Source organism: Triticum dicoccoides, chromosome 7B, assembly GCF_002162155.2.
Source record: "Triticum dicoccoides isolate Atlit2015 ecotype Zavitan chromosome 7B, WEW_v2.0, whole genome shotgun sequence".
Classification (NCBI taxonomy): domain Eukaryota; kingdom Viridiplantae; phylum Streptophyta; class Magnoliopsida; order Poales; family Poaceae; genus Triticum; species Triticum dicoccoides.
The window spans coordinates 87352942-87375866 of record NC_041393.1 but is presented as its reverse complement, the minus strand read 5'-3'; the positions used below and the strand labels follow the sequence as shown (position 1 = coordinate 87375866).

At 44.8% G+C, this 22925-nt stretch overlaps 1 protein-coding gene and 1 pseudogene across 1 annotated transcript; both read left to right on the top strand.

The window, feature by feature from the left end:
* The first annotated feature begins 8108 nt into the window (after positions 1-8108).
* LOC119338673 lies at positions 8109-11915 on the top strand. The gene is made up of 5 exons (XM_037610942.1): positions 8109-8201; positions 8520-8639; positions 8971-9075; positions 10773-11228; positions 11308-11915. Exons 1-5 carry the CDS (start codon positions 8109-8111, stop codon positions 11602-11604), a joined length of 1071 nt encoding a protein of 356 aa, XP_037466839.1. The 3' UTR covers positions 11605-11915.
* Positions 11916-17458: 5543 nt separating this feature from the next.
* Positions 17459-18158, top strand: LOC119338672 (annotated as a pseudogene).
* Positions 18159-22925: the final 4767 nt, after the last annotated feature.

Below are 22925 nucleotides of genomic sequence, written 5' to 3'. Positions count from 1 at the left end.
GATCTTGCGGTAGTGGTGTGGGGCGCTTCTAGATGTGTGCGTGCTCGCGGCGGCTAGGCGTGCAAGAAACAGGACAAGGGGGCCTGGGATAGCTCGAGCAGGGGCTCGGTTGCCATGACCATGGAGCTCTCGGCTCGCACGGGCGCATATGGTTTGGCGTCCACGCCGACGGGAGCGGCATCGGCTTGGGAGGACTCACGACGCCCCCCCCCCCCTCCGGTCATTGGTGCTCGCCGCTAAATCGCCGATGCCCCTAGTCGCAGAAGTCTGGCCGCCCACAATCTACTCGATGTAATGTCCCATAGAAAGAGATATGTGAAGATGATGGTCTTGGAGCAACTGACATGCGGTGTCCGCGTCTCATTTGCCACCTCAACTGGTCAATGTTTTTTTGTGTTTGGTCTTTGCCACGTCAGCCCAACAGGTGGGCCCAACTTGTCAGTTTCGCTGTTTTCACGAGCAAATTCGACAATTAGTGCTCCACGTTACAGATTATGCGCAGAGTTGGAGGTTCTTTGTGCCCTGGCTCATATGTGGTATCAAGTTGTTACCCCTAGCCCCAACTATGGTGGTTTTGGGTAAATAACTCGTCGATCTATGTTACATGTTTACGTAGGTGCAGTACTGAGTACGTGTGTACCTCAAGCACACGTACACTATGAGCACACACTAGAATAATAAGTCGATCTGCCCGGAAGATACTCTCCGACACCAAGAACACTGTCGTGGAATTGTCACGTTAGATGTCCTCGTGAAAGGACTTAGTTGTGGAGCCATCGCAACTAGGAAGCTTGAAGGGGTTAGTCGGGACAAAGGACACGAGAGGGTTTATACTAGTTCGGCCCCTTACGGTGAAGGTAAGGCCTACGTCTAGTTGGGTTGGTATTGATGTTTCGATGACCAGGGAGCAAGATACGCTATGCCCGGTTCTCGATGAGTTGTTTCTTGCCCTAAGCCGCCAGTGGGTCGTCCCCTTATATACACGGATGGACGCCCTGTGGCTTATAGAGTCCCGGCCGGCTCATAAACAATGTCCGGCTCGGTGACTAGTTAAATCTACCTTATGATACAAGTAATATATTATGGCGGTTTACTACAACGGGCCTTAAGCCGCCTGTGGGCCTTAAGCCCTCTATGAACCGCCATCTTCATGCTTCGGTCTTGGGCCTCCTCTCTGGTAAGTCTTCTTTGCGTAACCCGTCCCCTCCTGGGCGACTTACGCAAATAGTTATATCCCCAACATTAGGCCCCAGATTGATTTGAACTTGTTCATGTCAATCTTAAAATACCTCATGAAACTGTCCTTAGTCTTTTGTCTTGCATGAAGATTTTAACCCGTCGTGACATCATCATCTGAATCCGGGTTAAATCACCGTGACGTCGTCTTCAATAAAACTTTATTTTTACTCCGTCATATCTTCCAACGGATCTTTGCCTTTACTGACCATCCCGAAAATTGAGGCGTCGGGGCCGCTGGATAATGATGTTTTGGCCTCCTCATTTCTCGCGCCATCTCAGTCAGTCTTTTCTTATAAATAGGGCGACCTAGGTCTTTCACTCTTCCCTCTTGCTTCTCTCGAGCTCCGCCACCGCCGCCGTCGAACCCCTCGTCTTCACCGACTCGGGCCGCTGCATCAACCTGACTCTGACCAGAGATCGACGGCGAACCTCCGCACCTCATCCGCATCCGTGAGTTCTTCTCCTTCCCTTTCTCAAATCTGCATTAGGACTCTGTCGAGTTCGTCGGCGTTCATCACCGCCCGACGCAAACCCTCGCTAGTTCTTACCTCCAATGCCCTGTTTAGATTGAAAAAACTACGTAGAGCTGCTGTGGTACTTGTTTATATTGATCTTGCGTAGAAATAGATCTCATTTCCCTTGTTTGGAAGCCCTCCTCGAATGCATGAACTTCTCTGCCCTATTTTTAGGTCTAGAAAATTTTCTTTTCAGAGCAATAATTTGATCCAGATTAATAACTGTCATCTGTGAAACTTGTTTTTATCACCCGGAAATGGTAAATGCCCTTATACACAACTGTCGAGGTGTCCGGCTTAAATAAATGACACAGAACCTTAATTGCTCCTCATGAACGGAAGAATTTTGAACTACACTTGATACTTGTAGCGGCTTAAATATTGTTGCACAGTCATCCTTATATCATTAGGCCCCTCATTAAGCCGCCACCTTGAATAATTAAGATTTTTCCCCCGGGTTAAAATTGAACCGGATCTTCTTGTTTTCCATAGGCTAATTGCTGTCATGGCTCCTAAGGCTAATAAAGCTCATGTGACCTGCAACTGGGTTAAGTCCACTGTCACAGAGAGTATCTTGGTTGACTTCATGAAATCCGCCCTTCTGCCCAAGAAGGAAATCATGTCCTATCGTGCTCCTAATCCGTCGGAGGAGAAACCTATACCCAAAAAGGGGAAGTAATCATATTCACCAGTCATATGACCCGGGGCTTTGCTCCGCCTGGCTCAAAATTCGTCAGGGATGTGTTGCATTTCTTTGATCTTAGACCCCAAGACATCGGGCCCAATTTTGTATCAAATATCTGTAACTTCCAAGTCTTCTGCGAGGTGTATCTTGGAGAAGAACCTAATATACCATTATTCAGAGAACTGTTTTACTTAAACCGGCAGAATGAACGTGCCAACGGGCCCAGTCTTGAACTTGGTGGTATCTCAATTCAGCGGGGAAGAGACTGTCTTTTCCCTTATGCTGAACTGCCGAGTCATCCAAAGGAGTGGAACCAGACGTGGTTCTACTGCCAGGATACTTCTCCGGCTGAGGAGAACCCTTTGCCCGGCTTCCGCGCACTGCGCCTTGAGTCCAACCACCCGCTGCCGGATAAGTTAACTACTGTTGAACGTCTTCCACTTGCCCCTACCATTAGAAAAATCAAAGCTCTTCAGGGAAATGTCCTAGACGGCATTGACTTAGTCCGAGTCTGGGTTACCTGGCGAATACTTCCATTAAGCCGCCGACCCGGTTTAATGTGTACTTACTCCGGTGAAAAGGATGACCCAATGCGTCATAGCTCCGACGACTTGCCAGAAGATGTGGTAGAGGCCACGACCCAATCATTGTTGAAAGAAGGCATAGTGATAAGTAATGCCTTTGGCTTACTTCCCTTCTACCAGAAAAACCCGGCTCCTGCTGTAAGTCACCAATCTCTGATGAATATTTTATATTATATCTTGCCTTTACTTATAACTTCTTATCACTTTTCACAGGCTGATGATCACTTTTGGAAGGCCAAATATAACCATGAACAGCCAAACAAGCCAGAGCGGCCAAAAGAGCTGAAAGGAAAGCCGCCACCGCAGGAACTTCAAGGAAGAAGAAATCTAGCGCCTCAGATTTACTCAAATTAGACGATTCTTCCGATGAAGAAGAGGTAATCCTTTAACTCTCCTGACTTCTTTGTCATTACTTTGTTGACACTCTATCTTTTCAGGAAGACACAGGGAACAGCCGAGCTGCTGAGGAAGAGGTAACTATAATTTCGTCCGACTCCGAGCCTCTGTCGCGTTAGAAAATTCGAAGAGTAACCCGGAAAGTAAGATTTTCACATCCTTTGGCTTACCAAGATCCTCAATTTCTTTTGAAGCAACAGCAGTATAAAAAAATTGGAGGCAGACCCGGAACAGCAAGGATGTAGAGCTTTCCTCCGGCTTACCTGATATAACCAGGAAGCATCAGACTGAGGTTATCTCCGATTCACGTTGTCATTTTCCTTTGGCGGGTTACTTTCGCCAACCTCTCAATTCCTTTGACTCCAATTATCAGGACACCTCTCCTTCTTCTGGCGAGTCTATGCAATCCAACATGCCGGCCTTCAAAACTGCCCCGGGGTAACATAACTCTTGTTTCCCTTAAGCTTTGTCCTGCTCATTCTTTTGTATTCATCCTTCTACCTTTGTTGGCAGTATGCAAGTGAAACCCAGTAAACGGGCAAAGAAGAATAAGTCGTCCCAAGAACCAGTCGTGGCTGAACCGGCAATTAATGTGTCTGTTCCAGACAGCTCTACCCATCAGCCGCCGCCTGATCCGGCTTCTGGTATTCCAATGCCAACCTCTGATCCGCCTGCCGATGATACCCTCAACACAAATGACTCGGAGATTCCTAGCCCGGCCAAGACAAATGAACCGGAAGTTGAGATTGTGAGGTCTCAGTTTGTTGAACCGGGGCGTCCTACCGTCCTTGCCAAATGTTCCGCCAAGGAAGAATTTGCCCAACGCTGAGAAGTCAAGCAGGACATTACTGATTATGCTCATTTAAGCATTGGTGATATAGTCTCGGGCTATCTGAATCAAGTGCATAATAGCCGTGACCTGGAAATTGACATGGTAAAACAAATACAGCACAAATTTGAGGTATAACTTGTACTTTTTACCTGCATCTTACATACTGTACCAGCCCCCAAGTCTATTGCTTATGAATAAATATGCTATAGACTTAGAAATGTGCTTTACTTATTAAACTAGTCGGTTCAAAGAAAATATATTTAACCCGGTGATAACATGATAGTTGGAATTTTGCAACACACATTAGCCCCCAAGTGTCAAGTATCTTTACTTGTAAAGTGCTTGAGACTTAATATGTGTGACCCGGCATGATAAGTTTAAAATTCTTCAATGTACATTAGCCCCCAAGTGCCACGTATCTTTACTTGTAAAATGCTTGGGACTTGAATGTTACCTTTCTATTATCCTTACCATAACTCGGTACCAATGCAGGCCACTATAAATCAATTTGAATCGGAGCTTGCTGTCCTGAAGAGTCGTTTGGAGACTCAAGAACTTGAAACTCAGAAGGCCAATTCCAAATTTGAATTCAGCATCTCTGAAAATGAGAAATTGAAGAAGAATTTTTGAGTCGGAGAAAAAAGCTTGGGCTGATGAAAGGGCTTCCCTGGTGACTCAGGCCGAGACAGCCGAAGCATCTCTTGCAGAAGCAACAACCGAGCTGTCCAACTTAAAACAACAGATATCTCAAATGGTCTCAGTCATCTTCTGTAAGTTATTGTAAAAAATCTTTAAACATTGTAACCTTACAATGACTACTGCATTAATTACTTCCAACTGATGGTTACGCTTATGCACATACAGGTCCCAGGAGTACCAATCCGAAGCAAAACATGCTGATCAAGCTTAAAGCAGTTTACACCTTAGTGGAACAGCTGCACTCCGGGTCACAACGCGCCTTGGCCGTTGTAGCCTTATCAACTCCACATCCCCGCCTTCTGCAAGACGTGTTGAAGAGCCTCGCTTTTCTTCCTCAGCGGATCCAAGACTTAAGGCGGGCATCCTCAAGAGCCGGGGCCATTGCCGCATTGAGCCGGGCCAAAGCATGGCTCCCAGAACTAGACCCGGCTGACCTTGCCCTTGGGTACCCAAGTCTGAAGGAAGACGGCACTGCGTTTGACGACCATGATTTCACCACCTGCGTCAAAGCCATACGTCACGTGGCAACCCTTATTGGAAACGACACTGACCTTAGCAAGTATGCGCCAGCTTATGACAGTGAGAACCGGAGAATCCCAAACACTCCATATGATCAAATCAGCCTGATCCCTCCAATTCGTAAGCATACTTTTTCCCCTGAAGTGGACCCGGCCGGTTTAATAGATGATGAAGCTGAATTTGAAGGTTTGAGCGGCATTGACTGGGCCTCGTCAACTTTCCAGGACAGAACAACCGACGGAGAAGCGGAGAAGGATAACCCGGAGCCTTCAAGCCCACCGAAGGAGTGAATCACCTGGTGTTTTGTAAAAACAATGCTTCATTTATTCAGACTCGGGGAGTCTTGTAATAGGGTAGAAAAAACTTCTCAATTTTGTCATGCCTTCGCACATGTTTACGGCGCTTAACACTTTCATAAGCCGTCAGTGCTATATATTTCCAGCTTATGTTGACCGTTTGCCTCCCTGATGTTTAAATTTACTTGTCTTATCCTGCACATGAAACAAACCAAAGCTCCCTTGGCGGTTTCTCACCCCGGGTGTCACATAAAGTATTTGTAACCCGGAAACGCAAACCAACAGACTGATATACAGGCTGGTTTGTGACTATATTTTGTTAAACTTAATCATAATAGCACACCTGTGATTCTTTGATAATCTTTCCGGCTCATATGATGTTCACCCGGCGCTTAATGACCTGGGGTGATGAATATTAAACCGTCAAGACAAAAACATCTCATAATGCTTTTCACAAGGTCTCAAAATAATTTACAGGCTTCTGATTCGAATACGATCAGTAAACCGTTCCAAAGGGGTTAAGCTAAGATTCGGATACGATCATATAGCCCCCAATGGCTTGGCGATGCCGATCAAGTGGGTATCGACAGCTATGTTCTCTTTGGTTCAAATACGACCTATGTTTGAACAGGAAGCCCCCAAGTGACCATAAGATTTGTTTAATGACGCTGATTCATATACGATCCACGTCAGACCCAAAGGGGTTAAGCTATGATTCAAATATGATCAAGAATCCCCCAAGTAGGTTAGGCAGTATGTCGATCAAGTGAGTATCGACAACTATGTTCTCTTTGGTTCGGATACGACCCATGTTTGAACAGGAAGCCCCCAAGTGATCATGGCTAGATTCAGATATGATCATAAGCCGGTCCAAAGGGTATGATCCGCTCCTTGTTGGTAGTGTCCATCACCTGATAAAGAAGACATAAAAACATTCTTTATGTCCATCACCTGTTGGTAGTGTACCATTCTCATCGTGAGCTGGTAAGCCTTTGATTGCAAACACTATGCCCGGGCGTCGAGAGCCGCCTGCTCCGTAGCTAGTCTAGTATCCTCAGCTGCCAATGCCTCCTTGGCTTGAGCTATCTCCTCACGTACCCGTGCCACCTCCGCGTCATGCTCATCTTTGTTTACAGGGATAACCATGGCGGTTAACAGGGCCGTAAGCTTGTCCATGAGATCTATCAGCACTTGAGCCGGCGGGCGCCCAGGGCCTCCTGCCCCGGCCGCTCCTATCCCGGACATAATTGCAGTAGCGGCCGTACAATTTTGACCGGGTTGAGTCCCAGCCATGAAGACTCCTGCCCAATTCAGCGACTCACAGAGGTCCGGAATACTAAAACCATCGGAACAGCCCCCGAGCACACCATCTTGAACTTGATACAAAGAATGTGTTGAACCGGCGGACGAATCACCGTCAGATTGGACGGCCATCTCACCACCATCTTCAGGACTTTCGGAAATCTCTTCTCCATAGACGCAGCCCACAAAGACACGCTTCATGCCGGGTTGAGCCCTGGCGGTTTTCGCACGCTGAGCCGTCTCGACGAGGTCGGTGCAGTTGTCCGGCTCAGGCCCTGGCTCGCCAATCCGGTTGATGAAGACGTGGATCCCTCCGAAGGGGACCCGGTATCCGTACTCAATTGAGCCGGCGTCGGGGCCCCAGCCTTCGTCGTCAATGTAGATCTCGCCGCAACGACTCTTGGTCATCCGGCCCACTACGTATCCCTTGAGCCCTTTGAAGTTGCCCTTCAAGAACTCAAATCCACCGTGCGCGGGCCCCACGGTGGGCGCCAACTGTCGTGGAATTGTCACGTCAGATGTCCTCGTGAAAGGACTTAGTTGTGGAGCCATCGCAACTAGGAAGCTTGAAGTGGTTAGTCGGGACAAAGGACACGAGAGGGTTTATACTAGTTCGGCCCCTTACGGTGAAGGTAAGGCCTACGTCTAGTTGGGTTGGTATTGATGTTTCGATGACCAGGGAGCAAGATACGCTATGCCTGGTTCTCGATGAGTTGTTTCTTGCCCTAAGCCGCCAGCGGGTCGTCCCCTTATATACACGGGTGGACGCCCTGCGGCTTACAGAGTCCCAGCCGGCTCATAAACAATGTCCGACTCGGTGACTAGTTAAATCTACCTTATGATACAAGTAATATATTATGGCGGTTTACTACAACGGGCCTTAAGTCGCCTGTGGGCCTTAAGCCCTCTATGAACCGCCATCTTCATGCTTCGGTCTTGGGCCTTCTCTCTGGTAAGTCTTCTTTGCATAACCCAGCCCCTCCTGGGCGACTTACGCAAATAGTTATATCCCCAACAAACACTCTGCGGTACAAAGCTGTGATGCAGTGTCAGTCGCTCGATGACAAGGGAGATAAGATGACGAGGAAGACTGCTTGTCGGACCAACTTGGAGCGAGAAGAATACTTGTTAATGGTAAGTGACTACATCGGTTGCTAGTACTTTGATTCATCCGCCTCTTGTTCCTCAATGATTCGATTTTGTCTGACTAGGTGAGGGAACCCTGGATGAAGGCCGATTGTTGGGAGGCCCTAGTTGACATGTGGTGTGACACGGCATGGCAGGTGCAGCATGTGGAGAAGGGAAACGATTGTTCCAAAATGCCAGGCATGGCTCATGTCTAGGGGAGCCGGAACCTAACCTCTCTCAAGCAATACATGATATATGGATTAAGATGTTAACTTTTTTACACGGTGCATCTTGGTTCATTAAACTTGATGGTTAATTTTGTAGGAGGCGACGCTTGGTCGCCCGGTCCACATCCTGAAGGCCTGGAAAGAAGGCCACAAGGGGAAAGATGGAGCCGAGTTCTGCAGCTTGTCGGCACAGGAGAAGTACGGGACCATAAAAGAGGTCTTTTCAGGAGGTGCACGGGCAGGACGTCGAACCTACTTCCAAACCCATTGATCCTGAGTTGCTCATCATTGCTGGCGAGGGGAAGGGACATGGCCGCCACCTCCTTTGCAATGGGGCGATCGCCACCTCCTCGCATCGCAAGCTGCACGAGATATGCGCGTCGAGCACCGGCTCAACTCCGTCCATACAGAGTCGCCCAACCGATGCGTCATGTGAGATAGCCGTCTCAAGGTTAGCATCATAACCTTTCATTTATGTCCATGCCTCGAAATAGCATCGTTCCAACCTATATGAGCCTAATGCCATATTACATGATTTAATGGACCAGCGGGCTGCTGAAGAGGAGCAAAGGTGGTTGGCTGAGCAGCAGAGCAGAAATAAGGAACGAGCAGACATGAACGAAAGGTTGAAGCTGCTCGAGAATCAAGTACAGGTAGAACATTCTCTAAACGAGAGTAGAACATTCGTTATATAGCGATGAACCACCCTCACGTGACTCTACTCTTATAGGTTCTTATGCAATCTCGAAGTAGTGGAAATGATGCCCTTCCTCCTCCTCATTCTCCTCCTCCTCCGGAATCTTAACCCGATGAAAATGATGCCCCTCCTCCTTCTCAAGATGTTGTATGAACATGTGAACTTCTATGTGACGTGCACGTGTTTTGCAAGTAGTGAACTTCCATAAGTTAACAATATGTATGAATTTACGAACTTGTGTGTGATGTGTACTATTATGAAACATTCGCTTATATATGTGGACTACTTCAAATTATGCCTATGTGTGTGTTGTGTTACTCGATGAATTTCTAGGGAGCTAGGAGCTCACACATTCATTTGTTATGATAACATTTTCTGCACTACATATGTATACAGAAATTGTACCGAAGTTGTTTTCAGTTGCAGGGATCAGATAAGAAAGAGCTTTAAAATAGAAGCAATGGGACACATTTCCGAGAGCCACACTCGGAAACAGATAGGCTACTGAGAGCAGCACTCGGAAAAGGGGTCGTCTAAGAACTGAAACTACTATTGTGCCACTCCTTTTCCGAGTGTAGCTCTCGGAAAAGGAGTCAGCTGAGCAACACTTTACTACTACAGTGGTGCCTCTTTTTCGAGGGTTGTCAACCTCGGTAAAAGGTCAGCTGCCATGTGGGACACCAAGTCCCACTGGTCAGTTCCGAAGGGTTTAGTCAACAGTCGTATATCGAGCATTGTCGAGCATGGCTCTCGGCAAAGACATCGTCATATTATTGTTTTTAAATATTTAGCAAATACATGATTTAAAACTTTTACTGATAAATGTGACCAGTGGGATCACATGTTAGGTAGGAAAATGTTTTTGTGACGTGTTTTTATCGAGGGCGACGTTGCGGCTCTCGGTATAGGTAAACCAAGTGACGGCGCCGTCAGTTTTGAACGGGCAATGCCACGTGGCTTCTCTTTGCCGTGTGTGGCTCTCGGCGTCTGCCCCGTTGCCGTGCGGTCCTTGTTCGTCGTGAGTCCGTGATGGCAACTTCAACTAGTTGCCGTGAAGCCAAGTTTGCCTAGTGCCCGTGTTTTGGCTCTCGACGAAGAACCTGACACATGGCGTATAAGGAAATTCCAATAGTGTTGGCTGCTATGTACGTGCGTGTTGAGGCCAATTCAGTTCTCCGTAGACCATGTCGCTGCAAGACTAGCAGGAAAGAAAGATGTTTGCCGGAGTTAATGGCACAGTTTGGTAGAAGAGAAGATGATGGGAAGGTAAAAGGAGGAAGACAAGGGTATTTGCGTCTTAAATTTACGGAATAGATAAATCCCGAACGTTCAATTTTTAAGCATGTCACCCCGAACTCCTTTCATGTCAACTTTAGTTAAGACGATGTTGACAAACATAGCAAGTTTCCGATAAAAAATCGAAATAGAACAAAGTTGCCATGTGTTAACAACTAAAGTTGCCATCTCGCAGCAACTAAAGTTGCCATCAAAAAAAGTTCGGAATAACAATGCTTAAATTCCGAACTTCGGGACTTATTGAGGTCCAAAAAAATTTACGGTATCAGTAAGTGCCGAACGTGCTGTTTTTAGTCTCCTGGAGCGGAACGCGCTCAGCGCCCTTAGATATCTTTGCACAAATCTTAAAGCGGCCAGGGCGCCACGTCATGTTTTGTATCAGTTCGGGAATATTGCGTCGTACCGAACGCCCGGCCCGCACCTCTCCTCTTATCCATTTCTTCTGTTCCCCACCGACACTCACTTCGCGGCGAGGAGCTCGGAAGCGAGGCGCTCGTCGGCGGAGACAAGGAGCGGAAGGAGGCGTGCGGCGGCGGAGACGAGGCGCTCGGCGGCGGAGACGAGGAGCTCGACGGCGGAGACGAGGAGCTGGAGGATCCGTGCGGCGACGCGGTGTTTCGAAACCCTCGACAGTGGAGGCAGTACTCGGCGGCGATGCAGGTGCGTGTCGTCGTGTCCACGGCGGCGATGCCGGTGCGTGGCATCCGTGAGTGGGCACGTCGTCGCGGGGAACGACTCCCTGACGGGGTCACGGGGAACGACGGCCTGACGAGGCGTCGCCGCTGTACGTCGGAGCGCCGCGGCCGCTCGCCGGTGAGTCCCCGCCTAAGCCGCCTTGCCCTTTCTCTTTCCTTCTCCTCCTCATTGCTCATATCCATGCGTCGGTGGCCAGGGATGGCTCGCACCGGTGCTATCCACGCCCGGCGCCAGCCACACGATGCAGGCGTTGGCAAGCTGGAACGTCTCGCGGACCTGGGCGCCTCCTTCAGCGGCGCTAGGTTCTCCTGCAATCGGGCGGTGCTGGAACTCCACTATGGAAGCGGTCGTTGCCCCTACAATCGCTAGGTGCTGGCACAGCACCAGGAGATGCGCCGCCTACGCAAGGACGTTGCAGGCCACAGGTTCAGACTTCAGACAGTTCAGCTCTCTACCCATCAGTCGGGTGCTTGCCTTCTGTTGCATCATCTGACGGTGGCTTGTTTTTGACAGACTGGATAGTCGAAATTTTTAGTATGCAATCAATTTAGATAGTTCATTTTTTCACATGACAATTTTGTTGTGTTCACTTGTGTGCAAGATGTGGAAGATGAATCCCCTAGGACTTTTGTATACCATGGCAATTTAAGTTCATGGAAGCATTGCAATTTTAGTTTACAAACATCACTGATTAGTCCATCTTTCACATGGCAAATTTTGTTTTTTGTGTTCACTTTGTGTGCAAGATGAATCTCCTCAGATTTTTATGTATCATGGCAATTTAAGTTCATGGAAGCCCATCAATTGTAGTTTATGGACAATGGCAAATTCCTTTTGCTTTTTCAACAATGGCGAACTATTTCTTTTTCTTATAGAGCCATGCCAATGTAAGTTAATTAACCATGGCAAATGTAATTCATGTGTCATGGCAATTTTTTTCACTATATGATTGAGATGAAGAAGATGCACACTACATACATCGCATTTTTCTTATACTAACTTGGCGTAGTTGCCTTGTTCTTTGACCAATCAAATGGCCTTCAACTGTTTTGTTGGTTGGTAGCTACTTCATGTTGAGTTTTAATTTGTGTTAACACATAGGTTAGTAGTAGGCCATGACAAAATTAGGAGAAATGTACAATAATGTGGCAATTTCTGTGGAGTGACACGGAGGTAAGGCACGGACGGAGAGAGCAGCGCTGGCGCTCCCTGTAGCCGCGGGTTTGGGTCGGGCGCGACGACTCGGGTTCGAAGGCGGGCGCCATGGTCCTCCTCTTCATGGAGCTGCAAGGCTGAGTGCAGTCCCCTGATCGGTGTCGTCCGCCTGTCCTCGCCGCCATGGAGGCTGATGAGATGGCGGAGGACACTGCTGGTCTGTTCGTGCCACCCCAAGTGGGGCACGGCGTCCTCATGCCGGGTCGACGGAAGGGACAGCGCATCCAGGACCTCCTCCAAGTGCACCAGCACGATAATAGATCAGGCGCACCCATGCCATGGCCCTCAACGTCAACCAGCATATATCCAGGTATGAATTCAGGTTACTATCAGTAGCAATCTTAGTCTTCATGTTGTTCTTACTTAATGGTTATTCACCAACAGACCAGTTTATTTGTTCTTCTTGAACTAAGATTGACGGGAGATTAATGTGTGCCCCTGTCCACAACAATTTTGTCATGCTTCTTTGTAGGAATACAACAAATTGGTAAATTTACCAAGCGTCCAGTACAAATTATTCAACTTTTTGCCATGATCGTTATAGCATTTTTTACTAAAATTGCAACGCCACTAATTTTCAATTTTTGTACTAAAATTGCCATGTCACCAACTCACCATTTGTTCAATGCGATTTTGTTCAATTGGCATTGTTTTATATCACATAATCGGCTCTGATGCATGTTTTTGCCAAGGCAACTTTATGGTTTTTTGCAATAGGGGGAAACAACCCATGGGAGATACTCAAGTTAGCTCATAGCACGACTACTTTTTTCCAAGGCAATTTGTTCGCATATTTTTTGCCATGGCAATTTCCTTTTCCCATGGTAAATCTGCAAGTTAGCTGATGTCAAATCCTTTAGGGAGGATTTTTTTAAAAAATTGGCAATACTTACATGGTGAATTTTTATGGAATTCTGACCTATAACACATGGCAATTTTTGTAAAATTGGTGGACCGATCACATGGAAATTTCAAGGGGATTTATGTTGTGTACATTTTTTCATGGCAAATTTGCCATTCTTTTTCACGGAATAAACATATTTACTTGTTTTTTTTTGTCATTTTCTCAAAAGTTGCCATGTCTCAACATTTTCCATCACTCAAAATTTGCCATGGCAAATTTCTTTAATTAATATGTTCAAGAACACGGAAACTTGCCATGGCAACTTAAGATGTTAAAAACATGGCCAAGTTATAGATGTTCAAAAAGATGGCAAACTTGTATCATGGCAATTTTTTTAGTTTCATGGGCATGGCAATTTTAACGTTTCTTTTTTTGCCATGGAAGATTTACCCTTATTGACATGGCAATTTCATCTAAATCGCCATGGCAAATTTTGACTATTATTGTCATGGCAATTTCTACTCTTTATTTTTTTCATGGCAAATTTTACATTTTTTTGTCATTGCAAAATTATCTATATTGCCCTGTCAATTTTTTAGTTAAACATACATGTCATTTTTTTACTATAGTCGATGACGGCTAATTAGATTTACTTTTCTTTTTTGCCATATCAAATTCACCTTAATTGGCATGGCAATTTCTACTCTTATTTTCTATCGCACCTTCACACTTATTTTTGCCATGGCAACACTATCTGTTCCGCCGTGGCAAAATTTTGATTTATTGTCATGGCAACACTATCTATACTGCCATGGCAAAATTTACTTTTACATACAAGTCATTTTTTTTATTTTAGTCTATCATGGCAAATTAAATTTACTTATATATTTTTGCCATGGCAAATTCACTTTCATTGACATGGCATTTTCAGCTATTGCCATGTCAAATTTTACCTTTTATTGCCATGGCAACTTTTACGTTTTTTATACTGTTTTATTGCCATGGCAAATTTAGTTTTTTTGCCATGGCAAAATTATCTATACTGGCATTGAAAATTTAGTTTTATTGCCATGGCAAAATTATATATATTGTCATGGCAAATTTAGTTTTATTGCCATTGCAAAATTATACTTGGTCGACCATGGCAAACTACTATTTTGTTTTTGTCGTGCCAGTTTTAGCTTGCGTGGACCATGACAATTTTAACCTTGGCAATGCAAAATCACTAATTAAGGAGTACTTGTTTCAAAGAACACTCCACTTTTCCAGGTTGCGACAAGTGGTGCACATGCAGCGTGCCATTTGTCACAACTTGGGAGTTTTCCCTTTTTTCGTAGATCCATTTATTCAAAACGTTTTATCTTCCAAACTGTGTGTCTAAATCTCGAACCGTTTTCACCATTGGATTCCTCGCGTCGAGATCTTCAAAACTAGATCCCATATTGATAGGTTTTGACGAACTTTTTTTTCAAGAAAAAACCGGACGAGAAAAATCGGGTGAAAAAACCCGAACCGGGAGCACGGTTTTTTTTCTTTCCGAAAGAGGCACGCCCGTGCCTCTCGCGAAATCACAACCGTGCTTCTCGTGGAAGCAAAACCGTGACTCTCGCGGAAGAAAAAAAAACAAAAAACGCGTTTTTTTTTCGTTTCCGAGAGGCACGGCCGTGACTCTCGCGAAAGCACAACCGTGCCTCTTGTGAAAGCAAAACCATGACTCTCGTGAAAAAAAAGAATAGAAAACGTGTATTTTTTTCTGTTTTCGAGAGGCACGGCCGTGACTCTCGCGAAAGTACAACCGTGCCTTTCGCGGAAGCAAAATAAAAAAAAAACAGAAAACGTGTTCTGTTTTTCCCTTTTCGAGAGGCACGGCCGTGACTCTCGCGAAAGCACAACCGTGCCTCTCACGGAAGCAAAACCGTGACTCTCGCGGAAGGACAAAAAAGATAACGTGTTTTGTTTTTCCCTTTTCGAGAGGCACGACCATGACTCTCGCGAAAGCATAACCGTGTCTCTTGCGAAAGCAAACCCGTGACTCTCGGGAAAAAACTAGAAAACGCATTGTTTCATGCAAAAAAACAAATTTCTAAATTTTTTTGGGTCGAAAAGCTAAGAAAGTCCAGGGGAAAACCAAAACGTCGAAAACCGAAAAAAACCATTTAAAAAGCACAAAATGTGTGTGAAAAAATAAAAAAACAAAATCCGGAGGGAGCGTCCAGAGCGCGACACGTGGCGAATGCCTAAATCCGGAGGGAGCGTCCATAGCGCAACACGTGGCGAATGCCTTAGTGCTCGTCAAGTGGCGCTGATCGTTGAGAGGCTTCCGAAGGAGCGCTCGTTAACTAGTTGCTCCCTTGGCAAGTTGTCATTTCTTTTTACAGCATAAAGTGGGCTTTTATTGTCACAGCAAAATAGATCTGAGCTTTTTCATTTGTTTTCCTTTATTGGGCCTTTTTTTTCCTTTTCTGTTTTTGCAGAGAAAGGACGAGGGTAGGCTTTCGTTGATTGGTTTCACCGTTGATTGGTTGGTTGGTCGCCATCGCTGTTTTTTTTAATTGGTAATAAAAGCACTAGCCGCCATTGGCTACCTAGTTAATAGCGGACGTGAAGTTTTTGCACCAATGCTTACATGAACAGTAAAATAAAAAAAATTAGTAAAATAAATTCAAAAGATTCTGATTTTTTTTATAAACATTGATTAATGTTTCCATTGCACGCAAAAATATTGTCACGAAATGACGTTCATGGAAATGTGGGCAAAAGACAAAACAAAATCAATGCTTCGAAAACACTATTGTTGGAAGCACTTTGAAGCATCATTTTTTTTCACACTTTCACGAATGTCATTTCATCACAATTTTTGCACGCGGTGAAAACATTCATCAATGTTTATCACAAAAAATTCTGATTTTTTTATTTTACTGTTCATGAGGAAGAGTGAGCTTGGGATTAAAAGAGCACTTTCTGTTGCTTATGCGCAATGTTAGATAGACAGATCACAGCACCACTTCCCTGTGCGTGTGCCATGCCAAGTCAGAAAAGTCAGTCAATGACTTGACACGAGTGAATGAAAATGAAGAGCACGAAAAATGGAACTGAGCAAAAGATTCCAATGGCGGCTAGTAGCAATCAGCAGCAGGTTTCTCTACTGAAAATCGGAGGCGAAACCCTCTTTCTCCTAAAAAGAAAAGCAATCAGCAGCAGATTCCGTCCAAGTCGTCGTCAATCAGATTAAGTAGTAACGCATAGAACTTGGCTGCAAGACAACCGACGATGGTTAGAACAGCAGATTGCAGTCAGGAATTGGCGGACTCGCAAGTCGCGACCTACATTGCCGGGCGCAGAAATCTCCATTGAGGCTGCCAAGGTCCTAGAATACGATATTGTCTACGCGTTTTGGTCAAGGGTGATCGGTTATCTGCTCGGCACAGGCTGCTGTTCCCACCATCTCTCTATCCATGTAATAGTTCGCTTATATATTACTCCCTTCGTTCCATAATATAAAAACCGTTTTTACACCATACTAGTGTAAAAAACGTTCTTATATTATGAAACGGAAGGAGTAGTTAATAAGACCATCTCGTTGCTTTAAACAAAATTCTATCAATTTATATAGATCGACAAGTTGATACCAACAAGCCTCTTCGAGAGTTGAAGATAAATTTCTCAGAGAGACCCAATAATTAAGGACGTGCATGGCAAAAATAAAAGAGAGGCCCGATAAAGATGGAATGTGTGCTATAAAGAAAATACAGAAGAGGTCCGATACAGAGGGCTGCAGGTCAAGATTTCCACCAAAATTGCATGCAAAGACCAAAGGATCAGATGTGATTTGGAAAATAAAATCTCCCCTATTAAGTTAGCCCAATTAACTCATCCTGCGCATGGATAGGCTAGAGTGTTCATATATATGGAGGCTTCTAGGTACTCTAGGCAAATATATCATATCCGATATTTTCTTTTTTACATCATATATGCATGTTTTTAGCGATTCTAAAATAATTAAAGATATCATTATTTCAGAAAGGTGATTTCAACAAAGTGATAATCATTATTTCAACAAATTCATATTAACTATCCGACTGAATATTTTAAAACACCACCAAAATTAATTCTAGAAAATTAGAAAATTGTCGGCGAAGAGTTACTACCCATTTAAAAAATGGTGAAAAGGGAGGTGATACATCTTCGTCGTATCTACTTTTCCTAATGTTTTTGCTCTTGTTTTGGCCATGGTGGCTGCGTGGGCAGTGCCACGGCTAGAGCTCGGGGACATCAGTACTTTGCGACTATGTGTCGGCCCCCGGTTGTGCCGGGGACGCTTGGTGCCGGCCGGTGGGTTGGCTGTTGCTGTTGCGCGGGTGTCGGATCTGACCAGACGTGGCTGGTTCTGGCTCCTACGGTGGTGTTGGGGTAGCCTTGTCAGCGGCTCTGCGTGGAGCAGGTGGCAGCAGCGGGACTGCTCTGTTCGGTGGCTCCGGGCTCTGGTGGCAGGTGGTGGTTCAGGCGGGTGGTGGCTCTCGTGAGTCGATTCGAGGGGAGGGCTTCTGTTGGCTGCTCGGAGCGAAAGCCTTGCTCTGGCCTTGGTCGGAGCCAACGACGGCGACGCTTGTGAGCGCCGCACACCTTCTTGGAGGCATCGTCGTTCGAGGGCCTACGACCTCTTCTCTCACACTCTGGGGGAAACGCTTGTTCCAGGTTCCTGGGGCGGACGGTGGCGGCGCTCCGGTGTCGCGGTCCTTCTTGGAGGCATCATTCTGGAGTGGTCTTGGCCGGGGAGAGCCATCGGCTCGGGTGGTGCGCGGCCTCGGGGCCGGCGTGGGATTCAGAGCGGCGGCTCCGGGTCTCATCGTCATGAAGGGGTGTCGGTACTGGTCACGTGGGTGGCAGTGTCGTTGGCCAGTCTGGTGCGCGGCCTCGGGGTCGGCGTGGATGTCGGAGCGGCGGCTCCGGATATGGTTGTTGGGTGTCGGCTTCGGTTGCTTAGGTGACGAAGCTGGTGGCTCGTCTGGTACGCGGCCTCGGGGTCGGTGTCTGTGGTTTCCATCTGTACGTCGGAGCGGCGGCTCTGGAGATGGTTGGAGGGTGTTGGCTCCGGTTGCTTGGGCGGCAGAGGGGCGGCTCGTCTGGTGCGTGGCCTCGGGGTCGGCGTGGATGCCGGAGCAGCGGCTTCGGTTTTGGTTGTAGGGTGTCGGCTACGGGTTGCTTGGGTGACGGAGCTGGCGGCTCGCCACGTGCGCAGCCCCGGGGTCGGCGTGTGTTGATGGTGCCCTGTTGGATGAGTGTTGTAACGGTTTTCTCCTGGGTTTCCATTAATTAATCGGGCACCTCTCTTCTTCTTAATAAATGAAAGTGGAAAATATTTTGCCCTGTTTCTAATATGCATGATTTGAATGAAACTAACCCGGACTGACGCTGTTTTCAGCAGAACTACCATGGTGTTGTTTTTGTGCAGAAATAAAAATTCTCAGAACTGGACGAATTTTTTTGGAGAATTTTTTTGGAATAAATAAAAATTACTAGAACCAAGATCCACTGAAGGGGGCCCCAACTGCCCACTAGGTACCAGGGTGCGCCACCCCCCTCTAGCGCGCCCTGGAGGGTAGTGGGGCCCATGAGGCTCCGCTGACAATAATTCCAACTCTATAAATTTATATTTTTGGAGAAAAATAGGAGAGGAAGTTTCATCGCGTTTGATATGGAGCCACCACCACCTCCTGCTCTTCATCGGGAGTCCAGATCTGAAGTATGTTCGGGGCTCTGGAGAGGGGGGGGGGTCTTCTGTCTTCGTCATCATCAACTATCCTCCATCACCAATTTCATGATGCTCACCACCGGGAGTGAGTAATTCCTTCATAGGCTTGCTGGACGATGATGGTTGGATGAGATTCATCATGTAATCGAGTTAGTTTTGTTAGGGCTTGATCCCTAGTATCCACTATGTTCTGACATTGATGTTGCTATGACTTTGCTATGCTTAATGCTTGCCACTATGGCCCGAGTGCCATGATTTCAGATCTGAACCGTTTATGTTTTCACCATTATATCTATGTTCTTGATCTAATCTTGCAACTTATATGCACCTATTACGTGTTATGATTCATAAACCCCAAGGTGACAATAATCGGGATATTTTCAGTGATGACTGTAGTTTGAGGAGTTCATGTTTACTATGTGTTAATGCTTTGTTCCAGTTCTCTATTAAAAGGAGGCCTTAATATCCCTTAGTTTCCTTATGGACTCCGCTGCCACGGGACAAAAGATGTCATGCAAATTCTTTTTCATAAGCACCTATGAATATTCACGGAATACATGCCTACATTATATGGACGAATGGGAGCTAGTTCTATGTCGCCCTAGGTTATGACTGTTATATGATGAATATCATCCAACGAAATCACCGATCTAACGAGCTTTTCACGTATTGATCTTGCTAAGTTACTGCTGTTGCTGATACTGTTACCACTCCTACAAAATTATTGCTACTATTGTTACCGTTACTATTGCTGCTACTACTATTGCTACTGCTACCAAGCTACCATACTACTGTGCTACTGATGACCTTGTTGCAGATATTTAGTCTCCAGGTGTGGTTGAATTGACAACTCAACTGCTAATACTTGCAAATATTCTTTGGCTCCCCTTGTGTCGAATCAATAAATTTGAGTTGAATACTCTACCCTCGAAAATTGTTGCGACCCTTGATACTTGTGGGTTATCAAGACCTTTTCTTGGTGCCATTCCCTGGGAGCATAGCTACATTAATTGAGTCACTTGGGATTTATATCTGTTGATCACTATGAAGAATCTTAAGGATGAAAGAACCAAGATCTTTCCCTCTAAGACGAGGGGAGGTAAGGAACTATTAACTAGCTCTACAATTGATTGACCTTCTATTTTGAGTAAGCTTGCAACACCACCGCATGCTATTAATCCTGATATGTCACAAGTAATTGATCATGCTACTTCTACTATGTATGATGCTATTGATGATGCTAGTACTTGCTTGATAAAGATTTGCTATTAGGTGAATTTCTCGATGAACAACTTGTTAGAGCTAAAGAAATTGAAAATGTTGGAACTGATGAAACTACTAAAACTGAAAATTATGAAATGTCTATTAGACCTAGATCTCCTAGATATGAATTGCCTGAAGTACCTGAGGGTTATGTTATGGATGGATAGGTAGCTAGAGACTTTCTTGCTTGTAAGGATAGAGATGATCTTAAGAAATTACTATGCAAGTTGAAAGTAAAATCTTTGAATGCTAGAATGAAATATGATCCTAAGTTTGCTACTTCACCTATCTTTATTACTGATAAGGATTATAAATTCTCTATTGACCTAGAGTTAATTACTTTAGTTGAATCTAATCCTTTCCATGGCTATGAAACTGAAACTGTTGTGGCACACCTTACTAGATAAAATGATATAGCTACCCTATTTGCTCATGAGGAAATTTTTTTGCTACTACTATATTCTCAAGTTATTTCCTTTCTCAGTAAAGGGTGATGCTAAGATATGGTATAATACTCTTGCTCTTGGTTGTGTGTGTAGTCCCTAGGATATGATTTATTACTTCTCTGGAAAAAAAATTCCTTCTCATAAGAAACAAGCTGCCTTACAGGAAATATTTAACTTTGTGCAAATTGAAGAAGGGAGTCTCCCACAAGCTTGGGGGAGGCTTCTACAATTACTTAATGCTTTGCCTGATCATTCTCTTAAGAAAAATGAAATACTTGATATCTTTTATAATGGACTAACCGATGCTTCTAGGGACCACCTAAATAGTTGTGCTGGTTGTGTTTTCAGGGAATGAACTATTGAACAAGATGAGGATTTATTGAATAACATATTGAAGAATTATGATGATTGGACACTTCCTGAACCACCGCCTAAACCCATTCTGAAGAAGAGGGGTGTTTTATTTCTCCGTCCTGAAGATATGCAAGAGGTAAGGAAATGTACGAAGAAAAAAGGTATTAAAGCTGAAGATGCTAAGAATTTACCACCCATTGAAGAAATACATGGTATTAGCACACCACCATAGGTGGTAGAGGTAAATTCTCTCTTAAAGTTTGATGAAAAAGGTGACATCCCTTACAATAAACCCCCTAGTCAATGCTTATATGAATTCGACAATTACATTATGAAGGAAGATCATTTCAATGCCTATGTTATGAAGATCATTTCAATGCCTTTGTTATGAAGCAGTTAAAGATTTTTTTGATATGATAGCTCGCTTAAGTGACTTGTTATTTAGAATCACTAATGATGTTATAAGAGTACGAAAACATGCTTCTATGGTTCAAACTCAGTTAGAACAAGTTGCTAAATCTCAAAGTGAGTTACTCAATGAAATGTACAATAATGATCATGTTGTTAGAGTAGTCACCAGAGGGTTTACAATGACTCAAGAGCTACTTTATCCTGAGGGACACCCTAAAAGAATTGAACAAGACTCTCAAAGAATAAATGTAGATGCACCTAGTCCTTCTAAAAGAAAAAGAAAAAGAAAAATGATAGGACTTTGCATAATTCTAGTGAACCTGAGGTGGAAAAAGCTTCTGATGATATTGTTGTTTCTATTTCTGATGTTGAAACTCAATCTGGTAATGAACATCCACCTAGTGATAATGAAAATGACAATGATGATTTTCATGTAGTTGTTCAATTAGACGTTGATAAAAAACCATATAATGATGTTGAAATAGAACCTACTGTTGATCTTGATAACCCACCTTCTAAAAATAAACGATATGATAAGAGAGACTTTGTTTCTAGAAAACATGGTAAAGAAAGAGAACCACAGGTTCAGAAACCCATGCCGTTTCCACCTAAACCTTCTAAGAAAAAGGGTAGGAAGAATTTGAATGCTTTGCTGAAATGCTTAAGCCAGTCTTTTTGCGCACTCATTTGACCGATATTTTAAACATGGCCCCTTATGCTAAATACATGAAAGATATTGTCACTAATAAAAGAAAAATACATGAAGCTAAAATCTCGACTATGCTTGCTAATTATTCTTTGAAGGATGGAGTACCTAAGAAACTAGGAAATCCGGGAATACGAACTATACCATGTTCCATCAAAATAAGTTATGTCAAAACTGCCTTATGTGATTTAGGAGCTGCTGTTAGTGTTATGTGTTTATCTTTATACAAAAGACTTGATTTGAATAAACTCACACCCACTGAAATGTCGTTGAAAATGATTGACAAATCAAGTGCCATACCTATCGGTGTTTGTGAGTATGTGCCTATTGTGCTTGTGAATGTTACTATCTTAACAGACTATGTTATACTTGATATGCCCGAGTGAAAGTGCAAGTGGCACTTGTACTATGTTTTGGTGTGATGACAATGTGGTTAGTTGAACTAATATTGGCTGATAAAGTTTATCTCAGGATATTGGTTCCAAATGCTTCGTGATGGAGATGTGCGACCCCCCAATTCAAAAAGGTCAAAGGCGTAGTCTACCGGCGAGTCGAAGGTTTTAGTTTTTGGTTTGCTTCGAGTCGTAGGAAAGATTGCACTATTAAGAGGGGTTGGTGAGGAAGAAAGTTGAGTGGGAATGTCTTTGTCGAACCTTATACACTAGCCTACCCATTCCTACCACCTAAAGTCTTAGTGTGCATGTATGTGGTATTCACAAAGCTTATAACAGAAAGTTACTGGGTACCCAGTGCGCACGGGGTCTTTTGACCCCAGTGTGCACAGGGTACTGCGTAACTCTCTGGGTACCCCATGCGCACGGGG

Coding starts and splice junctions, on each gene's coding strand:
- LOC119338673 (XM_037610942.1), top strand. CDS start 8,109: ATGCAGTGTCAGTCGCTCGATGACAAGGGAGATAAGATGACGAGGAAG. Junction 8,202..8,519: donor GAGAAGAATACTTGTTAATG/GTAAGTGACTAC, acceptor TTAATTTTGTAG/GAGGCGACGCTTGGTCGCCC. Junction 8,640..8,970: donor AGTACGGGACCATAAAAGAG/GTCTTTTCAGGA, acceptor TTAATGGACCAG/CGGGCTGCTGAAGAGGAGCA.